This window comes from Paralichthys olivaceus, chromosome 6, assembly GCF_024713975.1.
Source record: "Paralichthys olivaceus isolate ysfri-2021 chromosome 6, ASM2471397v2, whole genome shotgun sequence".
Lineage (NCBI taxonomy): Eukaryota > Metazoa > Chordata > Actinopteri > Pleuronectiformes > Paralichthyidae > Paralichthys > Paralichthys olivaceus.
This window is the reverse complement of record NC_091098.1, coordinates 5,677,498-5,699,693: the sequence shown is the minus strand read 5'-3', so window position 1 is coordinate 5,699,693 and position 22,196 is coordinate 5,677,498. Positions and strand designations below refer to the sequence as shown.

General features: G+C 37.2%; 1 protein-coding gene and 1 long non-coding RNA gene across 4 annotated transcripts; one reads left to right on the top strand and one right to left on the bottom strand.

Moving 5' to 3' along the window:
• Nucleotides 1-587: 587 nt before the first annotated feature.
• LOC138410569 (uncharacterized) lies at nt 588-14,110 on the bottom strand. 3 transcript variants are annotated; one of them, XR_011243282.1, is made up of 4 exons: nt 13,027-14,092; nt 12,007-12,102; nt 11,728-11,827; nt 697-10,788 (listed from the first exon to the last, which is right to left on the bottom strand). It is a non-coding gene; the product is annotated as an uncharacterized lncRNA (long non-coding RNA). The 3 variants fall into 3 exon arrangements; XR_011243281.1 differs by having other exon boundaries at nt 588-10,788; nt 11,728-13,091; nt 14,031-14,110; XR_011243280.1 differs by having other exon boundaries at nt 12,007-14,092.
• LOC109630698 (serine/threonine-protein kinase SBK1) lies at nt 1,289-7,062 on the top strand. Its single transcript, XM_020089013.2, has 3 exons — nt 1,289-1,451; nt 1,954-2,156; nt 4,245-7,062. The coding sequence occupies exons 1-3, from the start codon at nt 1,289-1,291 to the stop codon at nt 4,914-4,916; spliced, it is 1,038 nt and encodes a 345-aa protein (XP_019944572.2). The 3' UTR covers nt 4,917-7,062.
• Nucleotides 14,111-22,196: the final 8,086 nt, after the last annotated feature.

The following is a 22,196-nucleotide window of genomic DNA, read 5'->3' as shown; positions in this document are numbered from 1 at the left end:
TCTCAGGTCCACTCTGAACTGCAGGAGCAGCAGCAGCAGAGAAGGTGGACGACGGAAAGGACAAACTTTCAAGCTGCACTCCCACAACATATAGCTGCATTTTGACAGCTGAGAGCATGGTGGTGTGACTGTGTTTCACTGTGTGTGTTTGGTTTACCTGTTTTCAGACTCACGTGACTGTTTTGGGATCAGATAAAAAAAGGTAAGACCTACACGCAACCGACCACTATGGTACATCAGTTAATTAGTATTAGTAGTAATTAGTAGTTAATATGAAGAAATGTCCAACACTGCTATTATTTAATAAACTTCACTGCAGTTAATAATAATAGCTTCAATTTATATAGAGCCTTTCAAGAGACCAAAGAATGCTTTACATATGAAAAATAAAACTAGTAACACTACAGCACTCATGTACAATCTACCACTGAAAACTTGCACTAAAAATTATCATTATGTTTATTGTATAGCATGCAGACAGTTGATTTGTCTTTCTCCATGAGTCTGTATGATAAGCAAAAAAAGCTTTCTGAGTCACAATCAACCTGAGCCACCTGGACTCCCCATTAACACAGTGGTTGAATGAGTTTAAATGTATATCAGTGCTTTAATAACAATAATAACTTAGGCCAAGACCGCTTTACAAAGAAAGGAAAGTCAGAGATTTATAACATAATGTAATGAATGTAAAAAGTATTTTGTGTTTTTCTCATTTACTGTGTTTTACAAAACTGCACATATACAATGTTTGTAAATCAGGTCAACCAAACCAAAGCCCAGTCACGAGTCATTGTTGAAAAGAAGCATTTGTACACATTATAATATGATTTGCTGAAGACAAGGCAGAACATTTGTTTAAATCAATAAAAATATATATATTTTGACATTGTATGCATTAATTATGCTTTGGTTAACAATTCTCATAGATATGCCCAGCAGAGACAAATGTCTGATATACTGAACCCTTCACGTGTAACTAGATACATTAATAGTGACATACTATTGCAGTTTTGTCTTTTAATATATCAAATAAACTAAAGTGTGCATATCCTCAGGACCAGATTATCCTCAAACAAAACTATTTTTGACAATCAGTTCTCAAACCACCAATACAAAGTATTTAGTTGTTCCACATGGCAACATTTGAAGTTACTTGAGTTTTTTCTTGACATATCTTAGAGTATCTTAGAGGACTAAGAGCCCATTTCATGTGAATGTAAACCAATCGACATATTCATATTTAATTATTTTGTAATATGTTAAAAATCACTGGCCATGTGCAGCAGAGATGATTGAGCTGGGCCTTGCTGACGGGAGCCTGATCGATGAACTGATGGAGCTGACGGCTCAGAGCCTCAGTCAGCGGGAGATCCAGGAGCACTTCAACATCATCAAGGAGATCGGCAGAGGGAAATATGGCAAAGTACTGCTGGTGACACACCGCTTCAGGGGTATGACAGCACTTTGATTTCTAAAACTTTAGAATGACTTATGTAAAAACATGTCATTTTTAATCATTTGATTTATCTCAATTTGATTTTTCAGAAATCGGGTTGTCATATTATCGAATCGTAACATTGTTGTAATTATGAAGTTGGCATAGAGCTGCTAAAACCCCATTCCAGGCATACAAATACCTCTTAAACTTTGTAGATATTTTTTTTGCTGTATATGAAGATGATGCACATAAAAAACAGGAAATAAATAAAGAGCTAAGGAGAGAAGGAAGGACCTTAACAGAGCAACCTCAGTGAGCAGAGGAGAGGTGGGGAATGCACCGCACGAAAACATTGGACCCATGTAATGGTATATTAGATAATTATAACTGTAAACAGCAAATGCAGAGTATCAGTGCAGTTATAATATGTTTAATGCTGCAATAAGACAATAGACAAAGAAGGTGTGAATAAGCAGTGCTAATAATAACCAAAGTAAAGTATGTATTGTCTGCAGGGACTCCCATGGCCTTGAAAGTGATGCCCAAAGCCTCGACTAAGCTGCAGGGCTTTCTGCGAGAGTACTGCATCTCCTTACACCTGTCCTGCCACCCCTGCATTGTGGGCCTCTTTGGCATCGCCTTCCAGTCTAATGAGCACTACTGCTTTGCCCAGGAGCTTGTCATTGGCAGGGACCTATTTGCTGTCATCCAACCAAAGGTGAGCCAAACATTGGCATAACAGGACTAATGGTTCTATTTTAACACAAACTATCTCTTTATATCTGACCACATAGTCTCAAGCACATGAAGCAAGGGCATTAAAAGTGTGTTCAAATCGACCTTTTCTGCTGTAGAAAACACTTTAAGTTAGTCAAAGGTGTGTTTGGAAGCCAGGTACACTTGGACCTTGTTCAGGAGTGTTTCATGTGACTTTGGGGCTCAAACCAACAGGGAACTGGGGGGGCTAATTAACCCCCCTCCCTAGCCCCCCAAAAACAAATCTCTAAAGTTATTTGGCTTTTGGAAGAAAGCTAGTGAGGCCTCATTAGGGGGCTTTGGACCTTTTCTTTGCTGTCACCTTTGCAAAGGCTATCATAGATTTAAAGGGGGGGTCTCACAAAATTGCTTGCTTACTATGTTGCACTGCCCCTGAGCTTGATGGATATCTATTAAAATGGCCTATTTGCTAGGTAGTAAGAAATATATCAGTAGACCATCTGTGTGAATCAAGCAGAATGTTACGTGTGCCCGCATTTGTACGAGCATATTACTATTTTGATTATGCACCTTTAAAACTAGTTAAAACCATCGCTAAAACAGTTGTCCAATCAGTTCAAGATAGCAATACACAAACAATGCATCTGATCACACCTCATTTAAAGACCAAGGAGTAGTATCTTTGTATTTGAAATTATTAATATTATACACATTGTCAACAGTCAATGTATAAGGTGACTGAAAATGACCAGCAGAAGCAAGATGCTTATACACTATATGCCTATCCTACATTTTTGTCCATCTAATTAATCCTCTAGATTTATACAAACAAATCAAAACATACAATCGATATAAACATTTTAAAAACAAATATGGAGGTACAAATTCTAAAGTTTACATTTGCAATGTTCCCATCTAACCACAAGAATTGAAACACATCTCTTTTTGATCTTTTTTTTTTTGCTTTTTGTACCACAGATTTACAAACATCTCTAAAATCATATTTACTGTCCTGAAAAGAGAAATAAGCTTCGAGGGATTTTGATTTGAATATAAACATAATTGCATTATCTTATAATATATCAAATCATGTAATTTCATCACAAGGTATTTTATAAATAGTTAGAGTTATATATAACCTAGGTTATTTTCAATACATGTGGCTTTCTTCTGTGGTAAAACAATTGAATTTAAAGTTGTTTTAAAAGTAGACCCCACAGTTCCACACAGTATGATGGATAAGGAAGTATTAGTTAACAGTAAATTATATGTAAAGCGTTATGATCTAATGTGCTTTTAGATTTGTACAGAATTGCTTTTGATTTAGAGATTTCACCATTCACATATTCAGTATGTTGTTTCCATGTCAATTTATCATCACAACCCCTAGAATTTGTGCCTCAAAACTCTTGATTTTGACATTACACATTTGTTATTTTATATCACGATCAATGTCTAAGTGCATTTGCTATTTCAACAACATTGAAACTGGTTGGGTAAAATGACAACTGCAGCAGGCTGGAACTCTCAAAGACACTTTGATTTGTGATGGTGTGCTTTGTTTTGGGTGTAAGAGAGGTATTCACGAGCACAGCACAGATTTCCGTGATGCCCTGAACGCCCCTATATGCGCCGCAGGATCATTTGTGTTTATCTAGGCTAATTGCATGAAACGTGCGTGTCTAGACGCTTCTTTGCATTGACCTTGTATATAATCTTGAAATGAGAAAAATTTGTGCCGCATTAGGTGTGACCACACCATTAGACTATAGCCATGGTAGCAAGTTAGTGAGGTTGTATTTAGATACAGTGCAGCCCAATAGGTCCCATCAGCACTCTGTCAGTCTGTCACAAAGGTTTCTCTGCGCCAACCTTACTGAGGAAATACAAATGTTGTTTTAACCGATGATCTCGATCAATTCGATATAATCTATTTTCTGCACCTAGCGTGAAGATTTGATCAATGGGGCTAAGTACTGCTGTGTGGTAACATCAGTATACTGATGCTCTTAATGTGATCATTTTAATTCTGGAACATTTGCAAAATGATTTAAAAAAAGCTGCATTCTCTATTCCTTTCTTTGTTCAGGTGGGTATTCCAGAATCTTCAGTCAAACGTTGTGTCCTCCAGATCGCCAGTGCTTTGGAGTTCATCCACAGCCATGGCTTGGTCCACCGAGATGTCAAGCCTGAAAACATTCTTCTGCTGGACAATCATTGTTGCCAGGTCAAGCTGGCAGACTTCGGTCTGGCCCAGAAGAGAGGCACACTCATACGATTCATATCAGGAACCCTGCCCTACATGGCCCCAGAGCTTTGTACCATGGCGATGCTAGAGGGCCAAAAAGAAGTGACTGCTCCCCCTCTCAGTGTGGAGCCAAGCCTGGACACCTGGGCCTTTGGAGTGGTTATCTTCTGCATTCTTACGGGCTACTTCCCGTGGGAGCGCTGCATGGACTCAGATGACTTCTACCTGGAGTTTGCTGACTGGTGCAGAATGGAGGAGAGCCCTATCACTGAGGAGGACATCCCTCCTCTATGGAAAAGGTTCACTCCAGAAGCCATGGAGATGTTTAGTAAGCTCCTTGCTTTGGATGCAGGAGAGAGGTGTACAGTTGGAGAGGTGAGAGCATATGCGGAGAAGGACTGGCTTAAGATGGCATATAGGATGGAGCAGCAGGAAACAGCAGAAAAAGAAAAAGCCAGCATCTCCCCAAATACATCTGGGCATAGCAAGGTGGAGGAATGTCCTAATGCTTAGTGACTTGTATCATTGAATCATCTTGAACTTCCTAATGCATAAAGCATCTAGAACCATGGGCTCTATCGTTTGATTGTAGCACATGATATAAAGCACATGGTTCTTTTGGAGCATGTCTAAAACCCCTTATGCTTGTTCAGCCGCAGTAAGAAAAGAGATCGCTGAGCCAGGATCATGGCTCAAAAGGTTTGTACTTTCTAATTCATCCTGGCTGTGTTCTGGGCCATCTCCCATTCCCTTTAAAAGCCAAGTAGAGAAAATCACAGCTGCGTTAGTCCAAAACTAGCACAAACACTTCCGGAAGATAGGCCCTGAAACTAAAAGGCCTTAAAGTGCCTGATATGTTTCATGCAATTTGCAGTGATGAAACATGGTAAATGGACTGAACCATTTATTCTGGTCTTAGCGACCACTCAAGGCACTTCACACAAGTGGCATTCAGCCATTCAAGCACACTTTTACACAGCACTTCTAAATGCAAAGCTTTTCCTATCACACATCCTGACTGGAGACACATTACATCAAGTAAAGTCTCCAAAAAAAGAAAGGATTATCTGAACCATTCAGACATACTTTATATTACTGCAACAGCAACTGCAACATGCCTGGTTCAATTCCAGCTGGTACCCTCAGTTGCACTCCTCTCTATCTCTTTGTGGAACTGTATTCTAATCAAATGAGTAAGTAGGAAATAAATGTACAAACCATGACTTTTTCTTCGTACTTGTGTTAATGATTCAGTATTAAGCTGAAATCAAGTCTGTGGATCTGACAATATTCCAGTTTCAGCTCCTGCATTTTTCATAAAAAAAAGAAATAAAAAATGTCTTGGTTCGTTTAAATTATTTTCATGTGATGCAAGAAATGAATTCACCTTGTTAACACAAAGAACTGTGTTTTTGTTGACAACAACACAGTTATTCCTGACATGAATGATCTGAATAAGTGTATTAATGCAGTCGGTACTTCTGTTGCTGCACAAACTAAATAATATTGTTAGTTTAACAGTGGATTATTTATTTAGATAATGTTTAATGTGCAGTGTTAATGTTGATATAGGATTTATTTATCTTCTCTGTGAATTTGAATTTTCTGCCAGGTCAACTCGAAATCTTCTAAATTACAATAGCACTGATAACTTTTGCAGGATGCATGTATACTAACAAATTTGAAAGCTAAAACAAATATTCACAATAATTTATAAACTGTTTCAGACTATATTTAATGACATTATAATAAGAAACAAATATTAATGCTTTATTTTATTGAGTTATATTTGTGAGTACACCCAAATGTTTGATTTTAAAAGAATAATATTAAATTACAAAATGTATATAAATGAAGAGATTTAGTAAAAAAAAAACTGTGTTGCACAGTGCGACTCATTGCTGTTCTTAACGTGTCAGTAACACAGTTCACATGATCGTTGAATCATTGTTCAGAAGATTGTATATATGTTGAAATGTATATACAATGTAATTCTAATGAATCATCATCAATAAAATCATATTTTCAGCCACTTTCCTGAGTTGATATATTATATTATCCTCTTTGAAGTCAGATCCATTGCCCAAAGATGTCTCTGCCTACTCTTGACAATCTGCTGCAGCTGGTTCTCCATGATGGATGTCTTTGCTTGTGTTGGGGTGCATGGGACACCACAGGTGCTTTCAGTACTCAGCGTGTCAGCCTCTGAGGAGGGCCAACCTCAACTTGGCCCGAGCTCTCACTCTGCATGCCCCCATCGTGCTTTACAGCATATTTAGGGCATTACACTACACCAGGGTCATCTTTCCACTGACCTCTGGTCCTGACTGCACACCATGCGCTAATACACACAAGGCAAATCCTCCTACACAGTCTGCAACAGCATGTGACTCACAAACTGTGCTGGTGTTCACACACATAACAGAGCCTGTGTTCAAAAAGATTAAAATAATGCTTTGCATACCTATCTTTTGTCATGAAAATAACTTATAGACACATTTAACATTGCACAGAAGTGAGAGATCATGCTTTCCTGTTCTTTCCTGACTCACGGTACAAGCTCAAGAACTTAGTAAAGAGATAAGTATCATTTCCAAGAAAATGTCTGTCTTTTTCATTTCTCTTCCTCTTATCTACATGACTCATGTCTCATCTTGATGCCTGAGTACCACAACACCATATTAGTCAATTCTTAGAACTGTATGTGAATTTGTATATTATATGCAAGTAAACTTTGCTTGGTAATGAATGAATACAAATACAAATTAAATAGAATGTTTAGAAAAGGTAAAATGCATTGGTTAACTTCCCTCCAGCAAATGCAACCTTATAAGTTAACGCTTATATTTCCTACAAGTGTTTTTCAGCAATTTTTGTTGACATGCAAATCCTGTGTCAGTGCAAAGACAGCATTGTAACAAACTGTTACTAAATGCTCTAATGCATTATAAGGACAATACTGAATAAGTATTACAGAAGACAGACAGTTTACTCAGGGCTTAATCCTATAGCAAGATAATGACTCACAACATTAGAAGTAATGTAACTCACAACACAGAAGCGTCACATGATGAAGAGCAGCACAATCTCCAGACTTCCACCGCATGAAGCTGCTTTAAGAACTGCTCATTTGATTTTAACATGATCCTGATTTAACTGCACAACCTCCCACTCTGTCATATAGTGATTGAGGTACTGGTGTTATCCAGATGAATCCACTATTCATGCAGCATTAGTGCTTTATTGCTTGTGGGTATTTAATTGCTATTAATGTTTTTACTGAACTAGAGGATTTTCTTATCAAGTGCGAACACGATTTTTCATCATTACATTGGAGGACGCACACATGCACACACACACATGCACACACACACACACACACACACACACACACACACACAAACACACACAGGCATGGTCAATATATCCAGGCTATCTGCATGGCACCATACAAAAGGGGGCACTATTAATAATACTCTCCATACTCTCTGTTATGGAAAATCACCACAACTGGGGCCTTTCTCCCAGCTGATGACTCGTCAGCCTCCATAGAAACGAAGCATCAAGCCGCTAAAGAAACGGTTCTCTACATTAAATCTGTTTCCACAGATTAGAACCATGAGACACCACAGCATTGGAATGGTTTAAATCAATGTTCTGGATTTAAAACTGGACTTTTCGGTCCCTTATAAACTGTGAGAGAATACACTGCGACAGTGTATTAGTGAGTATTTAAGATAAAGTCCTAATTTTACAAGAAAAAGTTGCATATCTACGAGAAAAAGGTTGCATATTTATAAGAAAGAGTTGCATATTTACAAAAATAAAAATTGTAAGAGAAGAAACAGGATGAAAACCGTACTCCGTTCACATACAGATCACCATGTCTCCACTGTATCTATTTCAGCTCCAGCCACAGAGCAGCAGACTTAATTCTACATCATGAAGCATCAGCGAGGCTTTCTGACAGCAAGGCTGAGTGTGATGTTTTCATATCATACGAGAGCTGTTGCTTACAAATTAGTCCCTTTGGGTGTATCGCTGGCTCTGTGATCTCAGCGGCCCTTGGTTAACTCCTGACTAAACATGTGAGGCTCTCGCAGCTATGTCAGTCTCTTGAAAGCAGCACTAGCTTGTCTGTCAGTACCTTATGGATGGTCTTACTCATGTTAACATTTGTAGCAAGCAGCTGCTCTCACATGTCTTGCACATTGGGGCCAAATGTTTGAGAGATTATAGTGGATGTTTAAGTGCATAGAGATGAAACTGTATTCGAAATGTTGTGAGCAGAAGCAGGGTTTGAATTGTTGATTTCCTGTTGTCGGCCAGGGGCACTGCTGTGCTTTTTGCGGCAAATGCACGGCAAAATCAGAAAAGATAATTCATAATAAATCAATTAAATAAAAAAATATGGAAATAGCTTGTATAATATTATTGTTAAAGCCACTGTTTTATAAATGTGGGTGTGTAAATTAATGGCAGTGGCTACAATGTTATCTTGAGGGGCCAGTCCATGAAATGTCAAGTAAAAGTATCTCTTGTTGTAGTAAAATGCTCAAATTGAGCCTCAGCTTTAAGTCTGGCAACATTACACGTCTCGCTCAAAGAGATTTCACACTCAAGTTTTGTGACACTTGCAGGAACGTGGAAATGAGAGAGTGAGAGTTGATGCAGAATTTGTTGAGTTATAGTAAAGACACAGTGTTGTAGTGATTCTTTTCTATTAAAAAGCTAAAAACAGAGGAATAGTCTGTGTCCGTGCATTCCTTAATTGTCTCAATCGGATACCCTGCCAACCTTCACAGCTGTCATTGTTTAGAATTGTGTGATGTAGAAATGCTGAAGTTGTAGCTCGTGGTGCTAAACATGGATGCAAACACTTGGGTCAAACTACTGCTGGTGTGTCACAGCTGCTGGTGGAGTAGATCTACTGGACCGATTCCAAAAGTTTGGGAAGAGCTGATATTTATTTATACGCCAACATTTAGAAACACAGGACACAGGTTGAAAAATATTTCCCCTTTAAGGAAAAGACCAGCGGTGAATTGAATTGAGTAAAATCACTCATAAAAGAAGCTCGGTGAAGAAAATGGCTCATTGTGCTGTGTATCAAACTATACAACACATATATAACATACAGTTTGATACTCAACATCTGAGCCGTTTCCAATCTCAGAGTCATCATTCGAGGTAAGCAGAGGATAAAACCTTAGTCTGAGCTCTAGTAACACATTTCTAAAGCTTTCACTGTTAAACATCACATCTCTTGGTTATTAAGTCTATACAAAAACTGTAGAAAAGAAATATACAGCACATATTCCTCAGTAAAACCACAATTTGTTGATGCACTTTGGAGTTTGAACATGTTTGAATTAGACATCACTTATTGATTGGTGAACTTTAGAGCTGTTCATAGCAGGATTTCGTTGCTTTTTCTCTCCTTTCAGTGTTCGCTAGGCTAATAGACTTAGCTAAGGTAACCAGCTGTGCTTCTGTCTTTTCATTTAACTCTGGGTAATTACTTCTTCAAAGAAATGTGACTGTGAAATCTCAGTGTTATAAATTCTTATAAAACATTGTCTACACAATCTGCACATGTGACAATAGGACAATAAGGATGCATAGTTTGCTGTATCAGCTGGGTTTGTAATAGATGTACTTTATTGTTGCTTTGCTTTTGCTTTATAGAGCTAATATTTAACAATATAGATCATGTTCATACATGACTATTGATGGATTGCAGTTGATAAATTGACAAAAGTAATAGCTCTTAAAATATTTCAGAAATCCTCAATATCTTTTTTCTTATATAATTTTTTGTAAAAAAAAATATGTTGCATAAAATTTGTAAGCGTAAATCACTCAGAATTTATAAAACCCATAAAATCAGAAATAGCATGTATATTTTAAACTAAAAAAGAAGATATAAGATATAAAGATATAATTATAACTCTAACACTACTACTCCACTACACCACTACTCTGTAGGCTACAACTGAACAAAATGTCTCTCTCCGACCTGTGATTTGATGACAGACCAACACATTGCACAACGTAAAGTGAGTCAAAGAGGTCACTTCATCTTAAAGCACATATAATCATAATAATAATCAAAATAATAATTTTCCTTGTTGGTAATTTAAATGTTTTGTAAGTTTTTCCATTTTAATCAGAGTAAACAGGCGCTGGGGCTCAGCATGATGAACCTAGCCAGATGTAGTTTTATTTCAGTAGGCTTTAAAGCCCTGTGTGGCTCACCAGTGTGATTAAACCTTTCCATCGCTTTGGTCGAGGGCACCGCCGTGGCTAAAGTTGTCTCTTGAGGCAGCAGCGGTGGCGGCCTGTGAGGTCAGGGGCTGAGCCTCAACAGCTTCGTCCATGTCATCTTAAGTAAAAGAGAAAGCGCTCTGTGTGTCATTCTCCACGATGACTTCAGCTCTCACATCATATAAATAATATAAATACAATATTTTTATCCTGTTTTTTAAAACTACTTGTTATTTTTACATGAAAATAAAATATGAAAATTAAGATAAAAAAGCTCTCATTTGAGATCGAATAATATAAAGGAGCGATATTAAAAAACGTTCATACATGATGCATTACAAGGCATTGGACTGTATAAATAATTAGTGCAAATATTTGAGGAAAAAAGTTTATCCATGATTTGTCAAGTATATTAGGTTTGAATAATAAGTTAAAAAAAATATATATATATAGTATATAATGTGTGTGTGTGTATAATATAACCGTACATTAACAATACAATAATATAAGGCATAATAATCACAAAATAATAACAGTCAATAATCACTATATTAATAATACATTATATTATTATTTGATAAATATGTTTTGACTGTCACAACTGAAGTTCTCTATTTCGTTCCCTCTGCTCCTGACTTTCTCAGAGTCATTACTTTCAAACACCTCTTCTTGTCTTGACAGGATTTACCGTTCATACATCAGTTATTTTCTGGTACATGACAAACAACAACAGTTATAACACAACACATATAAACCAGGTTTTAAAGATGTTTGCTCCAATTCTGTGCTTGCATCTGCTTTTGAGTGGACGTTTGTGGGCCAAACAGCCATTTGAATTTAAAAAAACGAATTCCTATGAACTGAAACATGAATCATGGAGAAAAAATAAAGCAAATGTGATACCGTTATATTAAAAAGTTTACAAAGAGTCAGACTTTAGTCAGCATGCAGAAAGACTGACCTCTTGTGGCAAAATGCCACAAATACATATGATTTACTGTATTAAATTGTAAGTGAAACAATAAAAACTAGCAGGAGAAAAGTGTAAATTACTCACCTAGGATGTTCATGACATCCTGACAATCCTACGCCCCGGACAATATACGCTACAGGGGTCCCGGTGTGTTTAAGTGGTTTGGGTCTTTTGGGCTCATATCCTGAAATCAGTCACACCCACATTACCTTTTCTGCATTTACTCACTGGGACTGGGGCTTGTGTGAAAGCAGCATATCATTTTATATTAAATACATTTATATTTGCTCAGGCTCATTCCAAACAAATACAACAGAATGAATATTCTTGTTAGTCTGAATTTGTGGAAAAGGCTTTGGTCACCGTTACAGTGCATCTCAGCTGGTCTGACTCCCTCATAACACGTCTTGGTGACACGTTGTGATCAGCGGTGGAATTCAGCACTGTTTCCAAGGTGACCTGGAACCCAATTAAGATTCATTAGTTTTAATCCTCAGAACACAACAGAGGGATTTGTCTGACAGAGAAAATGGCGACTGAATAACCTAGAAAGACAACATGTGGTGAAATAGAAAGATACCACATAAAATACCTTAGCTAACAATGGTGGTGCCTTCATATCTATTGTGCCAACATGTCAAGATCAAGATCCTAATATCTTCTCGGCAAGAATATTAATAAAAGTTCAGTATTTCCCCAATGAATGAAGTGATCCTTTAAAGGAAGTTCTCACATGTTAAGGAACCCAGTAAAAAATGGCCCATTCTGAGGGACAGAGACATCTCAACCAAAAACATGATATTAATAGAGATAATATATAGAGATATTTACTGTGACCAGGTCATTGATGTATGAGTAACGTGATAGTTGAGGTGTTACGGTAAAGGTGCTTGGAGCCTCCAACAATAAAGAAAACAAGCATTTTGACTTCATTCTTTTTTACAACCAGGTGCTCACCTGCCCACAGCAAGTAACTGCTTGTTTCAACATCTGTCTTCGCTCACTTCCATTGTGGTTGTTTCCATTGTCTGGCCTTTACATTTGTGTTGTTGCATTTGCATTCGTTTTTTCCGTTAATGCACTTTATGAGAAGTCTCGGCCATCTTACCATTTACTATTGCCTTTACAAGATACTATTGTTTTGTTAAATTGCAGCCTATCGTATGGTTACACATACTGGTGCACTGAAGGCCAGCAGGCTGCAGGAGGTCACTTTAGAGCTGACATTTCACACTGATAGTGACCTTGTGACATTTTTAGAACACTGTTGTGACATGAGATGCCCCCCTGCTGGTTAAGGTCGGAAGTAGTTGGTCTTGTCAGCAGCCTGGCCACATCCCAGCTCTGCACAGATGGTGTGTTGTACGACTTGGAGCCACTTACCTTCATAGAAAACCTCCACATTTCCAGAACATTTGTCTCTGGAAATGTTAAATCTGGGCTCGACTCTGATAAAAAGGAACCAAAGATACAGAGTTAGATAGCTGTTATTTAATGTTTTTATGAAACAAAACAAATCATGAAGCTGTGTGATTTACTGGTGAATCATTCTATTGTATATAAGAGTTTTACATTACATAATTCACACCTTCAAGAATTTAAATGCGATATATTATGATTATTATTACACGCTCTGTCAAGAAAACTACGTTAAGGAAAGTACTTTATTGATATTTGGAGTTTTAAAATTTGGAACATTTTTCTTGCTGGCGGTGACTCTTAAGTTTTAAAAATCGTTAAGAAATGTTCTCTTTCACTAAGATAATTTCAATAATCACTATAAGTTTCAAAACATTTAGATCAGGAAATCTGAGTTCAAAGTTGAAAACATTAACAATTAAATCATTTTTTTATTCCTTACTTTCAAAAAATAAAATGTAAGCTCTATATTTAGAGACTCACCTTAGCATTTAATTATTCATTATATTTCATATATACTTTTCATTTCCATAAAAACTAAAACATTGGCAAGACTTTGAAATTGTCACCAGTTCCTTAAAAATGATGATGGACAATTGACACACGGGACATCTCTAATAGTTTGCCAAAATCTTATAACATTATCTTTCATTTTCATTTCATCATTATTATTAAATGATTAATTAAAAAAAAAAAATTGCGAGCAAATGCTAAAACTTCATCCTCACCTTTTTTCATGACCAAACTTTAATTTGGAACCTGGGTGTTATATTGTTGCTTACAGGTATAATAATAATAGTTATTGCTTCACCACTCACAGAAACATTATTATTTAGTTTTTAAGATTTAGATTATACATATATATAGTGTATATATCTTACCTTAAAGTCTGTCAGAGTAAGCCACTGTTCAGATTTCATGTGTCACATATATCGAGGTAGATTTTAAAGAGAATAGCTGTAACTTGCCTTGTGCATGTAAGATCAGCCGCTCAGTATGAAGACAATGGGGAAGCACATTATCACCACAGCTCATGACTCGTGAGAATGAGGCAGAAGAATAATCAGCTCAGCTTTATATCACCCACGATGTGCCCATCGAAAATAAAGATTTCAGGTGTACACACACACACACACGCACACGCACACACACACATACACACACACACACAAACACATATATATTATACTTAGCTCAGAAGCACCAGATTTAGAAGTTTTCGACGAAGCTAATTGTTAATTCATATTAGAGAAATTTCAACAAGCTATTCAAAATCCTGAGAAATAAAAGATTACTTTGCTGAGAAGAAAAAGAAAAAGTACCAAGCTCTGCTCCTCAAAAAACTCTGACACAAAAAATGTGTGGGTGTTCTCACAGTTTTAGGGCTTTGACTCAGAAGGAATATTTTTTATTCATGTGTTATAGTAATCTCTATTCATATTCTTAATTTAGGTAAATGATCTGAGACTTCTTCCATCACTAGTGATTCATCTGCAAAAGTAAGACTAAGTTGACTTTACTTTACTCTGACTGTAGTAAGAGATAAATCCAAACTCTTCAATCATTCACATTTTATATGTGTAGCCCATATTCACAAATCACAATTTGCCTCATAGGGCTGAACAAGGTTCATTATCGCTACCTATAAAACTGTATTCATTTCATTCAAATGGCATGAATGTTTCTGCCATGAAATAAACTTACTTTAAACAAAATAATAAGCTTGACATGGGCAGCGTCAGATACTGCATGTGATTGCTTCACGCTGTGGTCTGAGGTTACACATGCAAAGTGAAAACCTGTGGGAGCAGCACAGAGCTGTGGTTTTATGGCCTCTGACTTCCCAGAGCTGTAACATAACAGTGTGAAGTGGAAAAGCTGAAAAACGACTCTTTAGCACCTTTTTAGTTCATTGCTAAAGTTGCGCCTGAGTAACCTCTAAAAAACCACCAACCGCTGCTGAGTGCTCTGAACACTGTTGCGTGTTATCTTCTGTTATCTTCAACATGTGCAGGTTACACTCAATAAGGGGATAAGAGAGAAGATCATCATATGGAAATACCATAGCTCTCGATATAAATCACATCCTGTCCTCAAGTTCTCACAGATGCTAAAAATATAGTGTAAAGCAGAGGTTCTGCATTCAGAGTAAGTAAAATAACCAAGTATTCTCTATCTGTTGTAACTGGTGAGAATTTTATTTTATTGATTTAAATACAGTTTGGTAATTTGATATGTAATAATTTTACAAATTCTATTATTTATTATTATTTCCCATCTAAAATCTATATTCTTTGCTGCATTAAAACATTTATTATTATGCAATATATTTATGCAGTATATGTCAAGTGGCATGAAAAAAGTATGGTACAAGTAAAACAAGGATTTTATTATGTGTATTCATAGATCCAAACTTATTACATCGCATCCTTTTGTCTATAAAATGACATCATATCTGCAAAACGTCTTTTTTTTCGCTTTGGCATGATTTGTATTTTTATGTTCTCCAAATGATTTAAATTTTAAACAAACTTTTACTTAAACATTTGAAACCTCAAATATTTTAGAATAAACTAAAAATTCTACACAACCGTTACAACCTTATAACCTTTTTGATTATTGATAAAATGATAAATGATAAAATTCAGATGTGTAGCTTGAGATGTACTGATATCACATCTATAACTTAGTTGTGTTATAACTCTGTCAAGCTACAGTACCTAAATGTATGGCATGGGAAATTAGCAGTGTGTTATTAGAGGTAAATGTCTTGGTGGGGAAATGCACATGAACTTCATATTTTTATCTAATTGCTTATTTGACAGGGAAAGAAAACACTAATGACAATAAAAATAAAGAATGTCAGACTAATGCAGTACATATAAATATTTTTATATAAATGCATTTTTATAAAATCAACTTTGATGATTAGCTTGTTGGTTCCATTGTCTTCCATCAACTTGTTTAAATGTGTAATTACACGGCATGTATTTTCTGTTTTCATGTATTTTATTCTTATTCTTAAATAAAAAATACAAATACACAAATAGACACAAGGATAAAACACATGACACCCAATTGATCCCAGTTAAAAGTGATGACAGCTCGAGTTTACCATGAGCCATAGTTGTGTCCTCTTTCATTTCAGGTTTCCTTTATAAACTAAAAAAGAGACACATTGAACTTATATTAAGTTCAGTAAACAAAATCATTTTGACACTAGCTATCTTTGTTCAAATATAAGTGGTACATGTTTGAACTGCTGTGAGATGTTTTTGTATATTCATTATCTGATCAGTGGAATATCACCGCAGTGCTCTTAATGTTAGATCTCTCTCGATGAAGCAGACTAACCATAAATTTGACAATTGTGCATTGCACGATCAGAGATAAGAGTATAACTGCCTCAACCATCAGCTTCAGAGATGAGCTAACTTGGCAGAACTTAGCCACAAACCACTTGTTTCTAAGGACATCTATTTATCTTTACAGGAAATAGTGATCTTTCACGATCTCTACACGTTCTCAGGAAACGTGTCAACTGCCAGCTGTGTTTATGAGAGTATTAGAAAAACGTCTGTTTCTGCAAAGTGGGCTTTTGTCTATTTATAATGTATCATTAACTGAATTATATTAATATCTATTTTCATCAAGGTGAATAAATGCCATCCATGTGCTCAGGGTCCTGCAGTGTGCTTAGAATACATAACTGTCAGTGGTCTCTCTCACACACACACACACACACACACAATGTGATGTCCCACATGACAGTGTGACATTTACCACCACATACTGTAGCAGGATGAACTGTCTCCATGGAAATTCAGTGCACAAACCAAGGGACCACTTTCATTTTGTCTCACTGGCAGCTGATCTTCTCCCACACAGTTGATACTGAAGCAGTCGTTCATCTGTGTTATAATGACCCCCTACCAGAAGCAAATTAAACTGCTGTCGTATTCTAACTTGTTGCCACCTGAGCTCATTTGCCAGCTGTATAAATGTGCAAAGACAAATTCAACTTAAAAGCTTTTTTTTAGTCTTAAAGTGAGAACACCACATTAAATGTCTTTCTGGGTGGAGCTGCATGTTCTCCCTGTGTCTGTAAGCATCCGGCTTCCTCCCACAGTCCAAAGACATGCCGATTGGGGTTAAGTGGATTAGAGACAAATGTGTGACTGTGAGTGCGAATGGTTGTTTGCCTCTGTTGATCCTGTGATACGCTGGCGACCTGTCAAAGATGTAGGCTACCACCTCTCGCCCAATGTCCCCTGGGATTGATCCCAGCGACCCTCAGAAGTAAAGATTATAATGTAAGAATGCATGAATAGACGGAAGGAAGTGTCACATGATCATATCACTTTAAACAGCTGATCTGCGAATGTCTTTGATTTTGATTTTTTTAGTGAATCCCCCCCCCAAAAAAGGAAAAAACAGAAAGACAAAATAAATATGTTTATCAACCCCAAAGCTTTACTTTAAAAATGATGTGCAAACTCTTACCCAGAACCCACATCCCACAGGCATAAAACCACTGACACACAGCGGCTACCCACACTGCTGAGAAAACAGCACAGTTTTCATTGGTTTTGAACTCGGATGCAGTCGTGACTGATCTCACATCGTCAGACACGTTGTTCCAGAGAAAAGGACCCTTCTGGATCACCTGACAACCTGCGGAGTCTGCATGACTTCAGCAGAGAGGTTTGGCTAGACAATTTTAAGCACTGACAAACTCAGCTCCAGTCTGATTCTCAATATATCGACATTTATACCATTACCTAAAGATGTAACATCAACAGTGGTGTCTTCCTCAGCTGATCGTAACCGAAAATAATGTTCTGTTTCCTTCCTGTATAATAAATATCTGACAAACCGTTTGATCTGCATTTGTACTAATGTCTACAGTATGACAGTCAGACGTGGACCTCAGATTTCATTGTGTTTCCATTGAGTCCGTCCATCCAGAATGATGCGTGGTTGGAGAAGAAGTACTTTGTGGCTGATTTCTTGAAGGAGGTGAACACAGCCGCTGATGAGGGCTTCCTGCTGCAGAACTCTGGCTTTTAAGCACAGCCTTTTTGTGGAGAGCAGTTTTGACTGTGCTGAGGAACGGAAAAAAAGAAAACAACTCTAAATGTCATGGAAACCAGGGGCCTCTCTCCAGCACTGAGGAGAAACATTGCAAAATCTATCCTCAAACCACTGCAGCGTCCCTCTCTCCAGCTCCAGTAATTCTGCTGCTGTAAAAGCAGATTTTATTCTAGACTATTCTTGTCCTGGAGAAACATAAAAGGTAAAAACAAGACATTCAGCAAACTGCAGCACCAGGAGAAATTGACATTTGACAGAGAGAAATAAAATCCACTTCTTACTCAAAACCCTCACACACCTCGAGGCTCCAGATAAAGAAACTGTTACTACTACCTTGTTTGGTCCGGTCTCTGACTTTTCAGTTGAGTCTGAATCAAACTATCAGTTCCAATTGCAGGAAGCTGAGGCAGCATTAGATATTAGAAGAAGAAAAACAAGAGGAAGCTGGCCTCCACTGGGCTGACCAGAGGAGTGATGGAGGATCTCAAGGGTCCCGCTCAGCCTTTCCAAGAGCCATCTGCAAGCTTTGCTTCAGACACTAATTCTGGAGATGAGAGTTACATGCCCATCAAAAAGTGCTTTAGAACAAGAAAGACAGAGCCTTAGTTTGATGCATCATCTGAACATGTTGGAAGGACACAAGTGTTTATACATGATCCATATGGCCACAATTGAAGAGGGGAAAAAACTGCTTGATGGGGGGAAGTTCATACTCTGTCTATGTTCTCGCCTCCACACACCTTATCGATCGAATAGTCAAAAGCATAAGATTTTCAGGTTTGGAAAGCTGCAGCAATTGTTGGACATGCAGTTTCTTAGTCTGACGCCAGAAATTTGGAGGGGTGGAGGGTTTCCAGCCATTCAACTGTCTGACAAGCGGTTCTGACGAAATATACGGGCATCTTAACAAAGCTGGAGTGGACCTGCAGAAACAGAGCCAGTAGAGAAAAAAAAAGATGTTTGTTGCATCTAGCTCTTTAGGTGGAAGAGGATATAGCATGGAATTATATTTCAATCCAATAATTCTTTTCATACTTTGTAGTAGTTTTTACTCCATTGCATTAAATATAATTGTTGCTTTGCAGCAGCAGTATCCCTGGGGTTCCCCTGCCACTGGTGTTAAAAAAAACAATAAATATGACAATTTGTTAAGATTTTTTATCTCCTGAGCTTTTTTGAACTATATATTGTGCTTGAACAATGATTTTCAAAATATATTTGATGATGTGTGTTTTGCTCAAAGCTATAGAGCAGAAAGACAGGAATAAGGTGATTGTGGACCTTACTGAATCAGGACTTGTTCATGGATGTTGGACATATAAATGGCTCCTCTGTGTAAATTGTGGCCCCTTTATGGCCCCTGATATAGAAAGTTATTGATCTCCCATTGCTTTTCAGATGAGATTCTTACTTACAAAGCATATGGGTTGTAAAATATAATGCATTGTTTAGGAAGACTTGCCTGCAGTATACACAGTAACGAGAAACATTAAATCTGCCTAAAACCAAATGATTGAATAACAATAATAGAACAATACTAATATACGTGATCATATAACAGAAAAAAGACATTCTACTTAACTGTACTCTACCTACTGGAATTTTGCTTGGTAAAAAATTTTGTTCTATGAGTGGCACTCACTTCACATGCACTCAAAGACTTGAGGATGTTGATTTGGGCAGGGCACTTTGGACAAAGACTTGTTTTACCACTAGGTGGCAGAAAGAGACAAGTGCTGGGGATTGATTCAATTCAACAGCAGAATAACTAATGTAAAAATCACAAATGTCATAATTTTGTTGAGAATTATATATACTGAAGATAAATGGAGAATTTAACTGAAATTATATAAAAAGGGGACAAATCTATGCTTGGTAAAGTATACTGTTTAATCTTTTATTGCTACAATTGGGACTGAAAAAAGGTGGTAGCACTCAATTCCCTTCAAGTGTGTAAGATTTAGGTAAAGGGATCTATTGGCAGAAATTTAATGTAGAATAATCCTCATGATGTTTTCACTAGTTCGTTTCATCAAAATTGGATGAATTGTAGTTTTCTTTACCCCAGAAAAGGCCCTTTATATTTAAATACTGTATATTTACATGGAGGGGGTCCTCTCTATGGAGGCCGCCATGTTTTTTACATTAGTCCAGACTGAACAAACTAAACACCTTTTGAGTTTTTATGACAACTGAAGCTACCACAGGTTCTCTTTCATGTTTGGAAGGAGAGGGTGAGGTGAGGGGAGTTCAGCTGCAACATGCAACTTCAGCACTAGATATCACTAAATTCTACACACTGAACCTTTAACTTCCCGCCTTAAATTACTTTACTAAATTTAATTTTACCCGCCCTATCAGTGTCAACCACAAAGAGAGATACCATCCATAATAAAGAGATAACAGCGTTGACTTGGCAGAGGAGTGGAGGACAGGCTGTGCTCTGCTGGGGCTCATGTTATAATCATCTCCATGTTTGCACCAATAAAAAAACACCAGTCATATCCACATCTCAGAGGGAAAATGGGGGAATTCCTGCTTTGAAAGGTTTCATCCACTGAACCTGCAGGTTGAAGATAATGTTTAGTCCAGATATGGTGCGAGGAAAAGAGCTGCTGCAGTGTGAAGCAAGTGGACCCCGATTTAAGTGTGTGCATATACTGCATATACAAAAACATACAAACTACATGAGTGCTGTGCCGTATCGTTATAAAAGCAGTTAATAGAAGAGAATGTAATATAATGTTACATATTATAATTTGTAATTATAATTATAATGTAAACAACATTTAAAATAGGATCATATAAAAATCTGAAAAGTTTCTTGTTTTGTGTTTGCTGGTGTAGGTTTATGAGTATTGTTTTAAGACAGAATTAAACCACTGACGCGTTAAAGCCAAAGATTTTATTTCTATTTTAATTTCTGAGGTAACAATTACAAGTGTTTGTGATAAAAAAAACCTTTCAACAAATTAGATCAAAATGTTTTTGTGATCTTATATTATGCATTGGCTCATTTGTTTAATTCATGTGAATGATATTAGGTTGGTTTCCGGCTGCATTATCATCTGTTTGATCTGTGTCTGGTGTTTCCTGCTTGTGTGAGTAGATCAAACCAAACATAATGAACGATGTGACAAATATATTCATGATGCCACGGGTTCCAGGTAGAGAGTATTAATATGGGTAAAATGTATTTTTATACTCTGCCAGAATGTTCATTAGACCCAGACTCATGATTTCCTGTTGTTCATCCGCCTTTTTCTCTCCCTGGATGAAAATAAGAAGGTGGCGGTCGACAGCCAGTGAATAAAGTCAGTGTGCATGTGTCCCAAGAGAAAGAACCCTCATTATTCTTCAAACCCAGGCCACAGATCTTAGAGGGGTGTTTAATGTGACACATCCGACTTGAGTTCCACTAGTTTTCTGCAATATTCATCTTCGGCCTGAGATTTCAAAAAGCATCTTCAACCACTTGTTTATTATCATTGTCTTTACATGACTTAATGGGAATAATGCTTCTAATGAATCTGTGTCAGACCAGACACCAGGGACTGCCTGGGTAAAAGAGGCGATAGGATGATCATTAATCTTTGATTAAAAATGATCATAAATAATTAACATACCTCTCATTCTTGGGCCTAATGCTGCGTCTGACTTAAGCTAACACGAGGCCACAAAGAGCTGCTCGGGAAATGCTTCCTCTAATTTGTAGAGCGTCACACATGTCAGCTGAAAGTAACAGAGACTGTTTGTCTGTTTAATTGCCTTGTCCTTCAAGTTAATTTGGTCTTTCAATAGTTCAACAGTGTATGTGTTTCAGTTCATCCTCCCTGCTGTCACTGTCACCTCATGCTGTCCTCTCAGTATAGATGGCATCATTTTTCTTTCAGTGGATCTTATACGGCTGCAGTGCCTTCTATCCAAATTCCTAATCTTGCATATCTGGCTAACTAGGTTACTAAAGTCAGCATATTTCCAAGGCCACAGTGTATGTAAGAGGCATTACTGCATTAGCTTGGGGGTTACAAGTTATGTAA

Coding starts and splice junctions, on each gene's coding strand:
- LOC109630698 (XM_020089013.2), top strand. CDS start 1,289: ATGATTGAGCTGGGCCTTGCTGACGGGAGCCTGATCGATGAACTGATG. Junction 1,452..1,953: donor GGTGACACACCGCTTCAGGG/GTATGACAGCAC, acceptor TATTGTCTGCAG/GGACTCCCATGGCCTTGAAA. Junction 2,157..4,244: donor TTGCTGTCATCCAACCAAAG/GTGAGCCAAACA, acceptor TTCTTTGTTCAG/GTGGGTATTCCAGAATCTTC.